Below are 18,378 nucleotides of genomic sequence, written 5' to 3'. Positions count from 1 at the left end.
GCCCACAGTTGTTAAGCAGAACTGCCTGTTCTCTAGCAAGGTGACCCTGCCAAACCCACTGTGAAAGGAACAATATCTGTTCCTTTAAAAAAAGTTCAAGTTACTGAGGGAGGAAGAAAGTAATCCAGAGACCACTGAAGTCAGTGAAAAGACTCCCATTTGTATCACTGAGTCTTGGATCAAAACACCAAGAACAGCCTCTACCTCCATATGCAAACCGTGCTTTTATAATAAATGTAGTGTGAATATAAGAAAAACATCTTTAGCTACAGTCAAAGATTAACTATTTCTTTAATAAAGTGTTTTCTTCCTATTTTAATTTTCTTTGGCAGTTGAAACTTTTGCAAGAAGGAAACCATCCAAAAGAAAGCTGCATTGGCAGTACCTTCAAAAATGTTTGCATATTTAGGAAGTGACACACACTCCCCCCAAAAAAATCAGCATTCTGTATACATTTTAGCATGAAAATCTGAATACTTTGTGTCAGTACTATATACTTTAACACAAACAAAATTAATTATTGAAATTCTTATCTCAAAGTCTTTTGCAGCAATAATCAGAACCTAAAACTATGACACTGTCAACTTGTTGCCTAAAGACCAAAGGAAATTAACGCTTCAGGCAGCATTTCCAAAAACACCTGATATACTACCAAGCATTTGATGGAAGGAATGAAAGATGTGCTGCATTGCAAGAGAGCCATCGCCTCCAGAATGTTAAATACTGTATATAGCAATCTCAGCACAGTGCTATAATCCACGGCAAATTAGAGAGAAGCAAACAATAAGAGGACAAAACAGGAAAATAGCCTTGAAAGACATGATGCGTTAGGGTGTCAAACAGAATCTGAAATTATGTTCTAAACTATTCTCAGTGTACTAATGTCACAATGCTTCAATATTTTCTATTTTCATAATTTTTCACATAAGTGCAAACACATTATCATGCATGTGGAATGTAGCCCTACTTTTAAATGAACAGTGTCTGTCTTTTTATCCCTACAACTCAGGAATGCTGCACCCAAGCAAGCCCAAAACCTTAGGCAAAGTTGCATGCAACAATGGACAGAACTTTTTCAGGAAAGGCAGATGAGAGAAATGGGGAAGAGAGTCTCATTCATTTGCATAACCAACTTTTATATAAGTGTACTTTGGATCAAAACCCAGTTTCTGTTAATGGCATTTTAACAGAACACGTCAGCTCTTCCTGTTTACTAATAAACTGTTGAACTACTTTTCTTCTGTGTGTAGACGTGTTTCAATGACAAGAGGAAAAGGATCCACAAGAACTCCTGAATAATGAGCAGGAAGGGAAGTAGAAAAGGCAAAACCCCAAAGTACTAAAGACCATACTAGCAGTTTGCACAACATTTTCTGGTGTTGATTCATCCATCAAAAGCATTCTCTTACTACATTTTCCTCCAGACATCTGGAGGAATGCTCTCCACACACTACTCCTGAAAGGAAATCACGTCTCTCCTAGAAGAATGCTAAATTGTCTGTATGGATATACTATTATTATTATTAATAATAAATACAGAAGAAGTGAAGAAAAATGTGTATCACTGAGGACAAGAGACAGTGGAAATGAATCTAATTTCCCCAGTTATGCTAATTCTCTGGAAGGCTTTACAGAATTTAAAATCTTGAACACACAATCAACATAGACCAAAACTGTATCAAGTACCTTCGTGTTTCTTCTCAAACCAAGCACAATTGGTCCTAAACTGTTTATTACCACTTTAGTATCTGAACCAAGTTAGCATTGCTTTAAATGAGAAAGTAAAAAACCAAACCATCAAAATACTCAAAATTTAAGACATGAGTGCATTTTTAAGCGCAGAGACTAAAGGAGACAAGTCTAAACCCAGTATTTCCAAAATACTTATACACTAAAGATACATAGTAGTATCTTTAAAGGGCAAGTGTGTGCAAAGTAGATGTTAAAATATCTACTATTACAGGTAGCATTGCATTTCAGAAGGAATTAACTAGATTTAAGATTAACTAGATTGAAGATTTCTCACCTAGACAAAAAATACACCTTGTTGACCTACAAGTACACCAGACCTGGATTTGAAGGAGCTGCCAATTCTAGTTGTCCATCCCATCTAAACTTCCCCTATTGCACTGCTACTCAAGTAGAAATAGTTGAACTTTGAACAAAGATGCTTCTGACCTCTCCATTTTCAGTCTAATATTTTTCATCTAGTCCAAGATTTTTTAGGCAAAGTTAAATGCACATCAGTTTAGATAACAAAGGGCAGTAACTGCTTCAGTAGTCTGAACTTAAACTGTTTGCCTGTGTAAATGGAGGTTTTCCAATGGAATGATTTCACTGCTTTACAGAACTATTCTTTACACCGCAGTATTTCGGAGGTGCTAATTAGTTGTGGTTCTATTTTAAAAGATAAGCCCCTGGTGAATGGCTTAATGGTGCTTTGGCTTACCTATCTGGTGAATTTTAACCACCATTATCAAGAGAATAAGGACTTTCTTGGTTCTAATCTTGAGTAAGCCTGTTCTATCCTACATCAACCACTGTTTTTTTTTAATGAAGAGACAGATGGGAAAACACTGCTATATTCATTAAACATTTATAATAAAATTCTGGCTATGCTTCTTGTTGCAAGCGGTCTGCTACTTATAGTGAGCATAACCCAAAACTTTCTGTGTGGAAATTATAAAGATTTACTGATTTAATTTCCTGAAAATTTGCCTGAAGAAAGCTCTGGTGATAAGGATCATAGAGCATGGCTGCAGTTTTAGAAAGATATTTAGAACAAGAGCTCTACTTGAGGGGAAGAGCTTTTTTCCAAAAAGTGTTGTTAGGTACCTAAGTCCAAACATAGTCTGAACAAAAAAAAATTATAAAAGAACAGGTTTGACTTAATCAGATGCAAGTCCTAGCATGGGACTTTATGAAATGTATTTTAATCAGATATCGTGCACTGCACATTTGAGCATATAACCTATTTTAAGACATTTCTACAGAAAACCATCATAGTCAAATGCAATGACTGACATTCCTACAATTGCAGAAGGGAAAGATAACACTGATTGGAACAAAACCTGAACTATACAGCATTTCTCTATAGTCCTACCACATCAGTTTCATTCTTATTACAACATTCTATTGATTTGGCAAATTTCATAGACTACTAATAAAAAAATCCAGTCTCAGTAGAAGAAAACAGAAGTGGGAACCCTTAAAAATTCAAAGGCCAGGTAAGCCAGATGCCTAAATATTTCCTAACTACATTGCAAATGTACCTATGAATAGCCCATACTAGACCTCTGAAAACCTTTGAGTAGATGGGAGGTTTTTTGTTTTAAATTAGAACTAACAAAATGCACGTATAGACAGTTTCACTATGAGAGGAATATTTATATATGTATACCTATTGGTATTTCTCTTTAGTAGTCACAAACTATAAAGACTATCACCTACATGTTTAAGGAGCTTAGTCTTAAGAAAAAGATGAAAATTCCTTTGTGCAGAGACACAAGCTTCCAAGAGATTCTTCACATTATTGAGATTGAAAGACACTTAAAAGTTCACCTCACAAAAAATCCCAACACCCACCACAACAAAAATCCAAATCCACATACCACACTAATCGAGATATTTCTTCTGAGCAGAATAGAAAGTAAACAATAGATAAGAGATACAGTATACTGGGGTTACACTAAGGAAGAATTATTGCGATTTGTAACTAACATACAATTATGAGTATAATAATGAAAATTAAAAAACCAAACCCACAATACTTTGGAGAAAAAAATTAATGCTGTTTAAACTGGTTCTTGTTTGAGACAACAACATAGCTAAAACTGGGAATGAAAATACAAACAACAGTTCCTTTTAGTAAATGGGCCTAAATCATTATGACAGTTTGATGGTCTTAGAACTGATGCCTACATAAATCCCATAAACAAGCCTAGCAATTTCTTTTATTGCATTAGATACTAATTATAATTTCTATTTAAGAAATTTTCAGGATATAGCATAAAAAAAGAATTGCTGTTCAGGAATGCCTGAATGCGGAATAAGCAGAAATGCAGTACCTTTATGGTGGGTTTAGATAACCCACGTATGGGATTATAGAAGAGTCACTACTGAGGTTAAATTCAATGCATGTCTTAACAGAAATTAATTTGCAGTTGTGGACAACTGATAGCAGCAAATTCTGTACTATGCCACTGATTCTGTTAATAGCTTAGTAGGATACTAACACAGTAATTTATAAGAAAGGATCAACATTCCAAATCCATAATGGTAAATTTTGTGGCCTAAAAACCCTAATAAATGCATTTGTCCAGCTAAGAGAAGGGAAAAATAATATCCATTGAAATTACTGCAGAATACTTTTTTGTCCAAGCTACAGAGCAACTGTGATGGTTTAAGTGTTATAGTTGGAAAAAAAATAATAAGGAAATAGATCCCTACATTTTGATTGTGGTACCTGTTTTTACATCCATTTAGCTATCTACTTCAAATTATTTCATGTAATTTTTAGTCATAGTAAGTACCTGTTTCATTATCCATGTAATTGCAAGCAACTGTGAATGTCATGCTTTAGGGAAAAATGTATCATGTTCAAAGGACAGTGCTCATTCAAGCTAATTATTTTTCAAACTAACTGGGAGGGAAGAACATCTTAATTGCTCATTAGCACAATAAATTTCATCTTATCCTTTGTGTTGCTAAACCAGGTATGATTAATTACATGCTCTGTATTACTTTCTTTGTGAAATAAGGCATCTGCCTATAGGCAAACTTAACCTTTAAGCAGCTTGTTTAAGGAAGTATTTTAAGAGTTCAGGTCTAAAGTCTTGCTCTTCCAAACTGAAGCGCTCCAGCAGGTAGGAGACAGAGGTGCAAAACTAAAGCACTCCTGTGGAAGCACTGAAAACAACATCTGTATATATCTGATCACACTAAACTATACTGTAAACAATATACAATGATACATTTTCCTGCTTCACTTATCTGTGAGGCTTAAAAACTGTAACTAGCACTGAAAACAGACACTACTATAGTCTTAAGAAATGCTGCTGTCTCAAATTGAAGTTAAAAAAATTACTTGGTATGCCACAATTATGTACCAGTGAGATATACTTAGTATAGAGATGCTATTTAAATTCTATCTCATGTTTCAAAGGGCATTCTCCAAATAAGTTTTCATCTATAAGAGGGAGTATTTTCTTATCTTTCTCCAAAACTAACAAGCAGACAAAGACTTACTTACCTAGTGATGTAGGTTATTTAAGGCTACAAATGAAAGCTGCAGGTGCTTCACACCAATACATCAAAGCCTTTAAAGTGTATACTGTCTAGCTATTGATATTATCATAATTTTGTCATTGTTATTTGTATTCTGTTTCCTTGCTAGTTTAAAAAAAAACCCAAACCCGGCTCATTCTTGCAGATAACATCTCAAAACATTTAATATTAAAAGCTTTGAATTATTTTTTTTCCTCAAACTCAGTGTTAAAAATGTGAAATGTCATAAAAACAACAGAAAAGAGTATCCCTTACAATAAAGCTCATTTTAGATGCATTCCTTCCCAAAATCTAGTATTTACATAGGAAAACATATTGATATGACACTTATTTTTAAAAATTCTTAAGACAGAATGAACAGTAACTAACTCACTATCTTCTGCTGACAAGCCAGATGAACTAAATGCCATTTTATTATTTGAAAGCTAAGATTCTCACTATCTTCTAAGGTTTTCAGTACAGCTTGATTGAAATGGGACTGCTCAGATTGCAATCATTTCTAGAACAAATATATTACAATAATAAACTTGCTGCAGAAAATGTATTTTTTTAAAAGTTTTAGCTTCACTATGTTGAGGGACAGTGAGACAAAGCTCACAAGTAGAGCCTTCTGCAAAGGTGAACACAAAAATGAAGATAACTAGAAAAAAAATCACTGAAGAGCCCTAATTTCCCTACAAATCTGCCCTTTTGCCTGCCAGGTGACTCTCACAATGGATGCAAGCTGAGTAAATCAAAAAGCTGTATTTACTTTAAAAAATACGTTAATGAATTTTTCAGACTGGAAAAGCCTTTTCCTATCACAATCTTGCCTCATCTGCTGCCTTTTTAAAAACTATCTTCCAGATAACATGTTCTTTGTAATAAAAAAATAGTATCACAGAAGGTGTGAAAGTAAAAGTGATGATGATTTGTCAAGTTATTCATTTTCATATTTTGCCTGGTACTTCTCTGACAGCCATAACACAGTAGTAGAAATTAATCTTCTGAGTGGAGATTTATGAATGGTGCTCTGTATTTTAAGGGCTGCGGTTACAAGTAAAAGCTTCTGTATCTTTTTCCTAATGAAAGCTTCCTTGCACCCAGGAACATAAAATACCAAGATTATGAAAAGGAAAGTGACATTGATAAGCTATTCAGTCAGGTTATTATTTTTGTTAAGATCAAATGTTACAGCTTCACCAAATTTAAAAGAAATATTTCTGACTTCTTAAGAGCACCTAAAGCCTTTGGCTGAGTTCCCAAAAGAATCCATTTCGACATGGAACAGGCAGAAGAGGAAGCAATGTTTGATATGCAAAACTATCTCAGTACCAGACAACATATACTAAGTTCATTTCCGCCCTTTAACACTTCAATATAAAATTCTGCATAACTGAGTGATGTTTTACAGGTGATGCTAATAATGTGCTGTCAGTCCTATTAAACAGATTTTCCCTCAGTTCTTGAAGTTTTCAGAAGCCGAGAAATAGATTCTACAAATTCTTTCCCTGTTGATTTCAGTTGCATTATTAAGAGATAAAATATATACTAATGAATGTATTTTATACCAATTTAAATAATAAATTTCAGTTAAAAACCATTTTTATTTCTAAGCCCTTTTTTTAAGGTCTTTCAGCTACCTAGAATATAAGCTTCTTTTAAGGTAGAAAAGGACAGTGAAGAGTAAGAAATCAGTACATTGCTTGTCAATTAGATTTGTATAAAAAGCAAAAATACGCACACAGAAAAAGTTTAAATATTGGCAACATCAATTCTTCTATTATACTACTTCATACTACTTTTTAGATTATTGTAAGATTTTTTTTGCACTGCAACTTAAGTTTACTTAAGGGTTTTTTGTTACAAAACCGTTTCTTTTACTATAGTAATTGCAAGGTAATCAAACAGTAAGCAATTGATAAATAAATGCAATTACAATAAGAATGATACTGCATCCTCACACTGCAGTCTCTGAAAATTCTACCAGGAAACTCTCATCTGTTTCCAAAGATATGTTCAAAATACTGAAAATAATGAGCAATATGTCTTTCCCCCTCCCCTCACTCCCTTCTCAGTATGAATCACAACTTAAAATAGAAAATGCAGTAAAATTCCTACCTCTTTCATTAAGACTGTTTAGCACTGCCCTTTCAAGCTGTTCTTCTTCAGTAAGCCCACCTGTATAATCATAATAGCTCCTTGGTGTTCTGTATGGATAACCTGGATAGCCATAATACTCTGTAAAACAAGTACAAAAAGAAAATAAACTGCTGCTACTCAGTAGGAGAGTGTGAAATCAGATATTATCGTTACACGATCTTTCTTCCACAAATTAGTTTGGGAAAGAAAAAAGTTATTAGGATTCAATTACTTATACAATATATGCCATGAATCAGTTTCTAATTTACAAAGCCAGACTATGGCAACAGGAAAGAGAAAAACAACAGAAAAAAAGACAGATCCAACATCTCAGTTTTTTGTAATTGCCTTAAATATATGTCATAGAATTGCCATTAAGAAGTTTCACACAGAAGTTGAAAGAGACTTTTCATCAGCTCCTTTTAACATGTAATTGCCAGTATTTGGGCACCTTATTAATGTCACTAGAACAGCAACAACAAAACAGGTAGGTTTCAGGCTTTTTCCCACCTGTCTCTCCCTTCCCCCCAGTGTCCATAAACAATACATGCCAATGTTGTCATAAATTCAAGTAATGTTTGCACCTAGAAAACACATGGGAGAAGATTCCTGCAAATTTTTGCAGTAATATGTACAGCTAATGTTGTGCTATTGCCCAGCTACATCTGCCCTGGAAAAAACAACCACACCATAGATCTCATCTAACATCACAATCACTGTACATTGCCTGCACTACTGACAACCAAGAATTTCTGACCATTTGCAAAGTTTGTCAAAACCAAGCACAAACAAACCATCATCCACCCAAACACATGGGATTTAAAAGACAAAAAAATTACTTGGCTAGAGAATTGAGTGAGAGACTCTTCCTTTTAACACAATCTGATCTTGCCTGAGCATAGAAAATCTAAACTGAGAAAAGACCCATTTTTCTATTCCATTTTTGCATCTTCGAAATATAAAGCTTTGGATGATATTTTTATTTCTCTCCCAGACAACTGGACAGGGAATTTTGAACCACCAAAACACAGAAATTTAGCCAGTTTCTTCTGGTAGAAAAGGTACACAAGTTTTTCAAAATGAAATAATTAGAAATATTTTTGTATGAAACAAGGAGAGAGCATGCCATCTCCCTTTATCTTCAAATTAGCAGCATCAGTAATAGTCTTGTGTTATCTCATTCATTATATTGATTCTGTGTGTAACCTTCTTGTGGAATTTGTCATACACAAGCCCAGACTATAAAGGGAAGACATACAAATAATTTCTTTTAAAAAATGATTGTATTAAAGGAAAAAAATCCCAAGTTCTAGAACCTTAAGATGAATAAAAATAGCAATACCCCATCTTAAAGTTATACAGGAAAAGTAGGAAAAAAATTGGAGAGAGAGACTGCAAACTGTTCTATACAGGAGTAAATATATGTTCCTCTGTGTATTATGCAAATATACCTACATATATTTTATATACATGTGTATGTGCACATGGATGTATGTATACATTTTACTCAGAGCAAAAATGTAATTCTGTCCATTTACAATTTTTTTTCTTTTTGGAAGATACAACTAACATTGGGAGACTTTTCATACATCTGCAGTGAACACTGTGTATTATTCTCCAGTAACCTGAAATTCTGCCATTTCTCCAATGACTGGCAACTCCTCTGGTTAGAAAAGATTATTTTTATTTTTTAATCTATATGAATTAGTCATATTTTTAACAAACTTTAAAAACCTATAAGTCATACTGACTACATTTAAGAGACATAATTCTGTAGGAAAATAAACTGACTGCAGGATACCATTTAGCTGTTTTTTATATATATGTACACATGGACTTTGGATGCAATCCTCATGTATTCCTCTCATTCCCCTCTGCATTATATTAATCTGAATGAAAATTTTCTCAGCTATAAATTTATTTTCTGGAGGCTTCAAAACTGCATGCATGAAGATTATAAAAATTCTGGTACTATAAGCATGAAGTTATCTGATGAAAGAAAAAGGTTGTCATATTTTAAGTTTGTTCTGTAACTGTAAATTTTTGTATGCTTGACATTTTACACTGTCATCAAGTTGCAAGTGCTCGGAAAGCCATAATCTTTTATTTTACAAGAAACAGTTCGGTAACATCGACATGTTCAAGGTGTTCCTATTAATCAAAATAAATGTCCTAATACTTTATTCATGAACTGCATTTAGAAAAAAACCCCACTAATTCAGTTACTAAATACTAAGTGTGTTAAAATATTTTTCTTCTTCTAAAGCTGTTTCTTGTACTGTTTCATAAAACCTGTTCTGATCATAACTTCATCTATTTTTCTATTTAAATTGGTATTTAAAGGCAGATAGTAGTAAGTCAGCAATACCAAAAAATGAAAAATTAATCAAGGTAAGGATGTACTGTATATACATCATTAGCCTATCACACTAGAGTTTTCTCAATTCACAGATAGCCAAATTTATTACAGGTATTGTACACCAAGCAAAAGGTTAAATCTTCCGTAAAGACTTCTGCAAATAGGATGAAAGACAATAACGAAGTATATACACAAGGAATGAACATAACAAATATACATATTTTTTAAACGGCAGTTGCAATTTGTTTTAGAGATATCAATTTAGTACAAAAAAAGAGTAGTTACATCTAAAGCCAAGCTTAGACAGGATAATTCAGGTTAACTCCCTTCCTTTATCTCCCTTTTTGTCCACAACTCAAAACAACAGCATGGCTACTTCAGACACTGTCCAAGACATGCAAAAATCCCCAGACTTCTTTGCTGTCAGCATACTAAATTTTTTTTTCTGAGCTACTATGTAGTCCCCCATGATGCTAGATATACTACATGAAATCTCTTCCCTTTTCCCTGCTTCAGGAAAGCTGGAAAAGTAAAGGGCTATTCAGAATCTGCTCCCATTCCACAAGGGTGGTCTTTTATACCCACCCAAGCTCCCAGCAGCTGGTGTTTGTCCAGTGGCTGCAACAGATTGAGTTTAAATGTCAAGTACAAATTCTTATCTTCATTAGCTGTTAAAGTACCTTTTCCGATATAAATCTTTAGAGCTTCCACCCACCCTGCTATACTGGAATACTGAAGGAAGATTTAGTCTCTATGAACATGGGATACAGAGCAATGCAAGCAGCACACCTGGGCCCTGATGGACCAAACAGTATCTGTAGCTAGGTGAACATCTTTAACTGGGCTGAGACAGCCAGTCATGGAAACAGGCAGCTCGTGCTCACTACATGGTCTACGATCACATCTTATTTCATTTCACAATACTAATTTTGTTTTCTTTTTTCCCTGGCCTTCAGATCAAGTGTTTTTTCACTTGAGAACCTAAATAATGGAAATCCTGGGTAAATATACTTTTAAGTTACAACAATCCTTGTTGTTGGTGGTAAGGAAAGTAAGTTAAGATCTTTTGGTTCAGGTGTTTCAAAAACATTCAGGGGCCCATAATTTCAATTGTGGGAATTAAACTTAATAAAATTGGAGGTACATAATGGAATATAAAATCCATCATGGAGAATAAAAGCAGCACTAACCTTGTGCTTACTCTGAGACACAGTGAGCCATCTCCCTTATAAAAGACTATAAAAAATAAAAACCCTTGCATGACTAAACATCAGAGAACAGTAAGAACGATCGAATATATGAAATAGTTTTCATATAAGCAACCATATAGACTACAAGTTATCAGAGAGGAGATTACTACGGTGAGTATAGAACTGAAGTCTAAAACCATAAAGAATATGAAAAAGTACATAGAGAATGAAGGTTTGATTTCCCTTCCCAGAGAAGAATTAACATGCAAATTAAATTAGCAGCTAGCAGGTTCAAAACAAACAAAAGTGACAGATTCTAGACCAGGAAGTAAACTGTGAAGCTGTTGTTCTGTGATGTTGTAGGTGTTAGAGTTCATGCCGATTCAAACAGCTTTTCACAAATTCATGGAAGAAAAATGCATCACAGGCTATTAAAGCCAAAATTCCCCCCCGTAAAACTTTCTGCTGAGAACATCTTTAAGTCACAAGCCACTGCACACTGGCAGATATTTGAGGGAGTTACCGCTATATATTTATCCTGTTCTTACAGCAGATGCCTAGGAAAGAGTATAAATCACTACAGGAGATAAGATACACTGGGCTATACATCCCTTAGCTTTGATCCAACACATAGCCCTTTGCACAGCTGGCTCCTCCCAGACAAGGCCTTCACCTATTTTTTCTATACACTCCACACGACTCAATTTTCTGCACGAGAAGTGAATCAAATGTGCTACATTCAAAGTATGTCAGTATTCCAACTATCCATCTATATACTGTTAAGATAGACTAAATTTCTTCTGGTGAGGAGTGGGCTTTTTACATGTAAATTACTTGATTTACAGAAAGTGTTCAAAGGAAGAGTTCCTTGTCAGAGGGGGAACACCCCACCCCCCCCCAACCCCCCCATTCTAGAATATAACAGATAAATTTGCCAGATCAGGGCAAATTTACCAAGGTTCAAAGGGCTGCTTTCAGTAGACACAATTTTCCCCCTGCTTCACCTTTTGTAAACGGGATAGTATTTCCCCAGGGTAGGAATTTATGAAGTCATGTCCTTAATTTGAGGTTTAAAGCCTCTTGTACAAAATACATCCACAAAGTTCCTTAAAAAGGAAACGTGAGACACAGGCAGAGAAGTAATAAGCTTAGCAAGTATACATATGTGCAGAATATTTTGTATATTATGTATGTTTCCATTTAACTAGCTCCTCTATAGGTTTTACTATCATTAGTGAAAATCATGTCCCTATTTTTTAAAGCTGGAATAAGTTTTCAGGTAAGTAGGTGAGAGTACTTACCTGAATTGTAGTCCCTTGGCCTGGCAGGGTCAGCGAATGAAGAAATGCCACCTAAATATAAGAATAATGTATGTACTATTAGAATAATAATTTTCTTTATAAAATACAAATTCAAAATTAAAGTACTCTTTCAGTCTATTTCATAAGATACAAATATGAAACAATGAGTATCTATGACTTTTTCTTCTCCATCAGTGAGAGATTATAGTATTGGTAAGCTTGTATGTTGCTCTAGATTTGTTAGTAGTGTGCCGTTTTTAAGCAACATACCTAGACTAGAAAAATGCAAGCCAACCTAACAAATGTTCTCCAGAACATATAATGAATAATTTCTGCACTGAGATTATACACTGGTAAAAATGGGTTAAAGCACAGAAAACTGAGGACTGCAATAACACTGCACTGTTTCTGCTCTGCTAGATATGAGAAAAAGATGACCTGTATACTGGAACACTCCTTCCTCCAGGTCGTAGTCACACAGCCACCTTCACAGTAGCAGGATCTCCATAGCATGTCTCACTAACAGTACTATGGGTTTTATCACAGAATCCTAGAATAGTTCAGTTTGGAAGGGACCTCAGAAGGTCCCTAGCACAATTCCTACTCAGAGCAGGGTTAGCTGTGAGATCAGACTAGGTTACTGCATCAGGGCTTTATCTTTGTCAAGGCTTGAAAACATGGAAGGGTGGAGACTGCAGAACCTCCCTAGCCAGGGTGATCCAATGCTTGCCTGTCCTAATAGTCATCAGATAGCTCCCCCATGCCACAGAAACATGCAATATTAACATTTAACTAACATGACACTATGTCTGTTCACTCCAGTGGGGTAGGAAATCTGATGCTTCGGTCTCTATTTTTCCACATGAAACTGCTAAACATATGACTTATACAGACTGTATCGCTGAACTGAGATAAAACCTCCTGTGAAAAGCATACACATCTGAACAAATAATTTCCCACTATACAAACACCATATCCATGCTCAACTCGATGGCACAGTCATGAATAAAGTACTCAACATATTAAGTAATCAGACATAAAACACCAAATATTCTGACAACCAACCCCAGCACAGCTGTTGTGACAGGGCTTAGACTTCCAAATAAAACACTGACATTTATTATAGTGTTCATATGAAAGTTTGCAGGGTTGTATTTAAAACAATTCTTAGACTAAAGATATCTAAAAAATACCATCTTTTTTAAAAAAAGTATTATTACAATATGAAAAACTGTAGTATTACATTGTTGGAAAGCTTGAGAATTCTGGTAATTTCTCAAGCATCCCACCACCTTCTTCAAACTGTAACGACTTCCACTAGAACAGATACAAGTATTAGAAATCAACATGGAAACTTATTGTGTTTTGTCATATTTTTATGGTTTCACCACACTTTAAAGTGACATTTTCATTGACATCTTATGAGAAACATTTTATTCTAAACATTTAAGAAGGGTAAAAGGTATTCCTCTAAGTAAAAATATCTGAAAGACATTTACTGGTTCTTATTGTCTATATTTAAGGAGAAAAAAGTTCATTTTTTTCTTCTGCATTCACTTTAATAACCAGCCTATCTTTAACTGCCTAAAAACTTGCTGAAATGGCCTGAATTTCTGTATGCATGACTCACTGAATTTTAAAAATAAAAGTGTCTTATGCAGATTTTACAAACTGAGTAAAATTATATACCTGCACAGGCTTTCATGATCTTTTTCAGAGGTCCCATAGTGTACATCAATCCAACAAGAATGCCTGCCAGATGCCCAGCAAAAGAAGTCCTACAAAAAAGGAAAGTCTTGTGAGTGATGGCAAGGAAGACTTTTTTTGGTAGGGATTCAGAAGGGGGAATGCAGAATTTGTTGTGACAGAACGTTCCTGAGTAAGACCAAGCATAAAGAAATGATTTGCCTCCAAAGATATAGTGCCAAGTTTTCTAACTACCCTAAAACTGGTAGGTATAGACAGTTACAGAAAAGCATCTAACAAATATCCTGAAGAAACTGGAAACTAATTGGAGATATTTTAATTGCTTGTATAAAGGACAGAATACCATTTTCCTGAAATAATTTATATTAAAGACTGAGGTAGGAAACTAGTTTTAATCTATAAAAAAGTAAATCCACAGAATTACGCTGAAATGTCTAGGTAGGTTCTATCAAAACCACTTAGAGTTTCAAGTGAAAGCGTAAGTACAGTACTTTACTGCACTATCAACACAATCCTACAATTAGACTAAGATAAGCATGAATGCAGATCTGTTGCAATCTTTGTAATACAGTGCCTTCAAAATTAAAAGAACAATGAGGGAAATGCTGAGATCCAAATTCTTTTTTGGACATATCAACAATTTCTTTTTTAAAGATCACTGCCCATTTGCATATAGAATGAAAAGGCTCTAGACTCTTTTGAGAGGTCATCAACATGGAAGCATATGTTTACAGTAAATAAGGAGATTTGCTTCAAGTATTGCCATGACTGTGGGGTATTCTATAAATTCAGAAACCAATTTTCAGCATTCAAATTAAGAGTTAAACTCCTTTGAGTTTAACCAGGTTTAAATATTATCTGTTAATTGTTCACCTCTCTTATGAAGTTAGAGAAGCCAATACATTAAACATTACTATTTCCTGTTATATGCAATTATAAATAACTTAGTCCACTGGATTTATACTGGTTGTCCAAAGATTCAAGTAATATCAGCATTTCTGCTTTTATAAAGCAGAAAAGAAATCTCCGTTTAACATAATAGATTTAAACATTACACTTTCTACATTCTGGCCAGATAGCCAAAGGAGCTACACAGATGATAGCATGTGCACTCACGACAGTACAACTTCCAGACATCACTGGTAAAAGTATACAAGAAAATGCATATGTCACTAGAGGGAGATAAAGATCAAATCTAAATTCACTCTTTTGCCACCTACTTAACCACAAACTTTTCTCACAGTTCTCTTCCACAAGTAACCAGCATTTTTTTTAATTTTTTTAAGAGTAAAACATAGATGTTGATGTGAAAATTTATAGGTAAGATGTAGTTAGCAAAATAAAGTACCTATAAAGAACTAGTTTTCCAAACAGATTTTTCTGGAACAGATTTTCCAAATTTGTGAAAAACACATGCCTGACTTGAAAAGTCTCTGTACATGTAAAACATTAAATACTTCAAGATGCCTTACTCTAGAAATCACCAACGTGACAGTGATTCACCTATATTCACAGCAGTGTTTTAAATCAAGATGAGCATGACATTTGTTTATCTGAGAACAACACTGATCCACAAAACCCAAAATCAAGGCCTTTGCTTGCAATACAGTGCAGCTGTATATTTACATAATATGAATAATCAAAACCCTTCAACTTTAAGAAGTCTTTAGGGGGTAATTTCCACTTCATGTCTATTGAACAAGTTAGTGTACTAGAGGCATGACCAGCAGGTGGAGGGAGGTGATCCTGCCCCTCTACTCGGCTCTCATGAGACCCCACCTGGAGTACTGTGTCCAGCTCTGGGGGCCCCAGTACAGGAGAGACATGGAGCTGTTGGAGCGAGTCCGGAGGAGGCCACGAAGCTGATCAGAGGGCTGGAGCACCTCTCCTATGAGGACAGGCTGAGAGAGTTGGGATTGTTCAGCCTGGAGAAAAGGCGGCTCTGGGGAGATCTAATTGTGGCTCACCAGTATCTGAAGGGGCCTACAGGAAAGCTGGTGAGGGACTGTTTATCAGGGAGTGTAGTGACAGGACAAGGGGGAATGGGTTCAAGCTGAAGGAGGGTCGATTTAGATTAGATGTTAGAAAGAAATTCTTTACTGTGAGAGTGGTGAGGCACTGGAACAGGTTGCCCAGAGAGGTTGTGGAGGCCCCATCCCTGGAAGTGTCCAAGGCCAGGTTGGATGAGGCTTTGGCCAATGTGGTCTAGTGGAGGGTGTCCCTGCCCGGAGCAGGGGGGTTGGAACTAGATGATCTCTGAGGTCCCTTCCAACCTAAACCATTCTATGATTCTATGCCTATACACTATTGACTCTTTAATTAAAAATTATATTCAAGGAGTAGAAACTTATAATGAAAATGTTGAAACAGAGTTTTATAAGTGAAAAATTATCAGATACACTGTCACACATATACTATCACTGACATGGATAAAATTAGTACATTTGATAAATCACAAAGAATTTTCACCATACACTGTTTTAAAATTAATTTCAGTGTGATCAACAGTAGCACCTTGCTACTTATAATTCCAAAGGAATTCTGTAGAGTACAAAAAGACAGCTTCCCTTACATTAACAAAATGCTTAATGTTACAGCCAAGTTAAACACCACTGCCTTTTAGAACATTCACTTTAGAATGGTAACTTAACTTCTTTGCTAATGTTTGGTATGATTTATAGTATGGAAAACATCTTTATAGATATTTTCCAAATGTAACAACTAAAACATACAGATAATACACAATCAGGCATATATGTTGCAAATATGCAACAAAAAAGGTAATTTTATTACAAGCTTTTAACATCGCCAAAACAAATGAAAAAACGTAACTATGCAGCAAAATTCTGAAGTAGTTAAGGTGTCTTTTCCTAGCTGTTTTGAGGATGGGTAAGGTTCCAGAGGACTGTAAGGACATTGCTATGCTTATTCTTAAGTTGGGGGCGGGGAGGGAGGAAGAGAGAAATAGAGGACTCTAGTCAGAGGACTACATACTAATCACTATCTCCTGTTCCCAGATAGTAATCGCTGAACAAATAGTTTTAAGACATGTACTTTGTCAACCTAGGTAAGAACACCCGAAACAGAAAACAGATTTGTCAAGAACAAATCACATCAAATCAACAAAAATTCCTCCTTTGACAGAGCAAAAAGCCTCATGGAAAGGGAGAATTAGCAGATGTCACACATGCTGTAAGAATGCAGCACTGTCTCACAGCATCTGTTGTAAAGAAGGCTTAAAAACCTTCAACTCTAAAACTACACTAAGGAGATCTCTAAGTGGTTGGAAAGCCTGACTTAATACTTATCAGTGATTCATTACCAAACTTAGGATACGAATCATGTGGATTTCTGCAAGAGTCTACTCCAAATATTATTTACAAATATCAACAAGCTAAAAGAAGCTGTAAGGGTCACTGGAGATGGCATTAAAATTTAAAGCAACCTTGACAAAATGAAGTAGTGATTTGGAAAAAAAATAGGGTGCAGTAAAAACAAATACGGAGTTCTGAACATACCACAGAAATCATCAACTATACAAACAGGCTAGAAGTGACTGGCTAGTAGGAGAGCTTCAGGATAGAACCTGGGGCACACAGTGAATTATACAATAAAGCACAGATCAACACATCACACCACTACAGAAAAGACAAGTATTTTACTGGAAATATGTAAACAGGAGCACTACTGGGAAGTAAAATGAAGCAGCCTTCCACTCCACTCAGAAGTGGTAGGTCTCAGCTAGAGAACTGAGCCTACTTTTTGCATACTGCACATGAAGAGCAACAAAAGAAGAGCCCACAAAACTTCTGAGAAAAGACTAAAGGGATCATAATCACTTAAGTCCATTGAAGAATTCTCTCATAGATACAATAATCTTAAAATATGGAAAAGATTGTCACTAATAGGAATGAATACACTCTCCACATTCTCTATCCGTAGGACAAGGAGCAATAGACATAAGTCACAGCGAGAGATTTAAAAACATTTAAGTAGTAGAACAGACTGGAGAAACTGAGAGTCTCCATCCACATCAGGCAGAGGCCTCCCAGATCCTCCCGAGTTCAGAGCCCACTTTCACTTACGCTTGCCTCTGCTTCGTAAGGCAAAATGAGAGGGCTACTAAGACCCTGCAAAGAGCAATCAGAGTTTATTATAGTGATGGTCTTTAAAAGTGCATTAGACTAAATATTGGTAAGTATAAACTATATACACACATATATGTTTATATACAAACATATACATGTTTGCCCTTCTGAAGTTCTCACTCAGAGCATTTGTTCTGAGATCAGATTCATTCAGAAGCCCTATAATCTTATTTTACAAAAAAGAATGGAATTATTCTATTTCAGTAAATTCCATAAAATAACTGTTTTACATATGCAATTAATGTTCTTCTATCCACATGCCTTAG

General features: G+C 35.2%; 1 protein-coding gene across 8 annotated transcripts in view; it reads right to left on the bottom strand.

Moving 5' to 3' along the window:
- Nucleotides 1-18,378, bottom strand: part of RHBDD1 (rhomboid domain containing 1) — a 50,133-nt gene that overhangs the window by 15,570 nt on the left and 16,185 nt on the right. For all 8 annotated transcript variants that reach the window (XM_054835742.1, XM_054835746.1, XM_054835744.1 and 5 more), the window contains 3 exons: nucleotides 13,947-14,035; nucleotides 12,258-12,308; nucleotides 7,387-7,506 (listed from right to left, as the gene is read on the bottom strand). In XM_054835742.1, coding sequence (XP_054691717.1) covers nucleotides 7,387-7,506; nucleotides 12,258-12,308; nucleotides 13,947-14,035 — 260 coding nt within the window. The remainder of the gene's footprint in view (nucleotides 1-7,386; nucleotides 7,507-12,257; nucleotides 12,309-13,946; nucleotides 14,036-18,378) is intronic.

The sequence above is a fragment of the Grus americana genome, chromosome 9 (genome assembly GCF_028858705.1).
Source record: "Grus americana isolate bGruAme1 chromosome 9, bGruAme1.mat, whole genome shotgun sequence".
NCBI lineage: Eukaryota > Metazoa > Chordata > Aves > Gruiformes > Gruidae > Grus > Grus americana.
The sequence above is the reverse complement of the archived record's forward strand: the minus strand, read 5'-3'. Positions and strand labels throughout refer to the sequence as shown.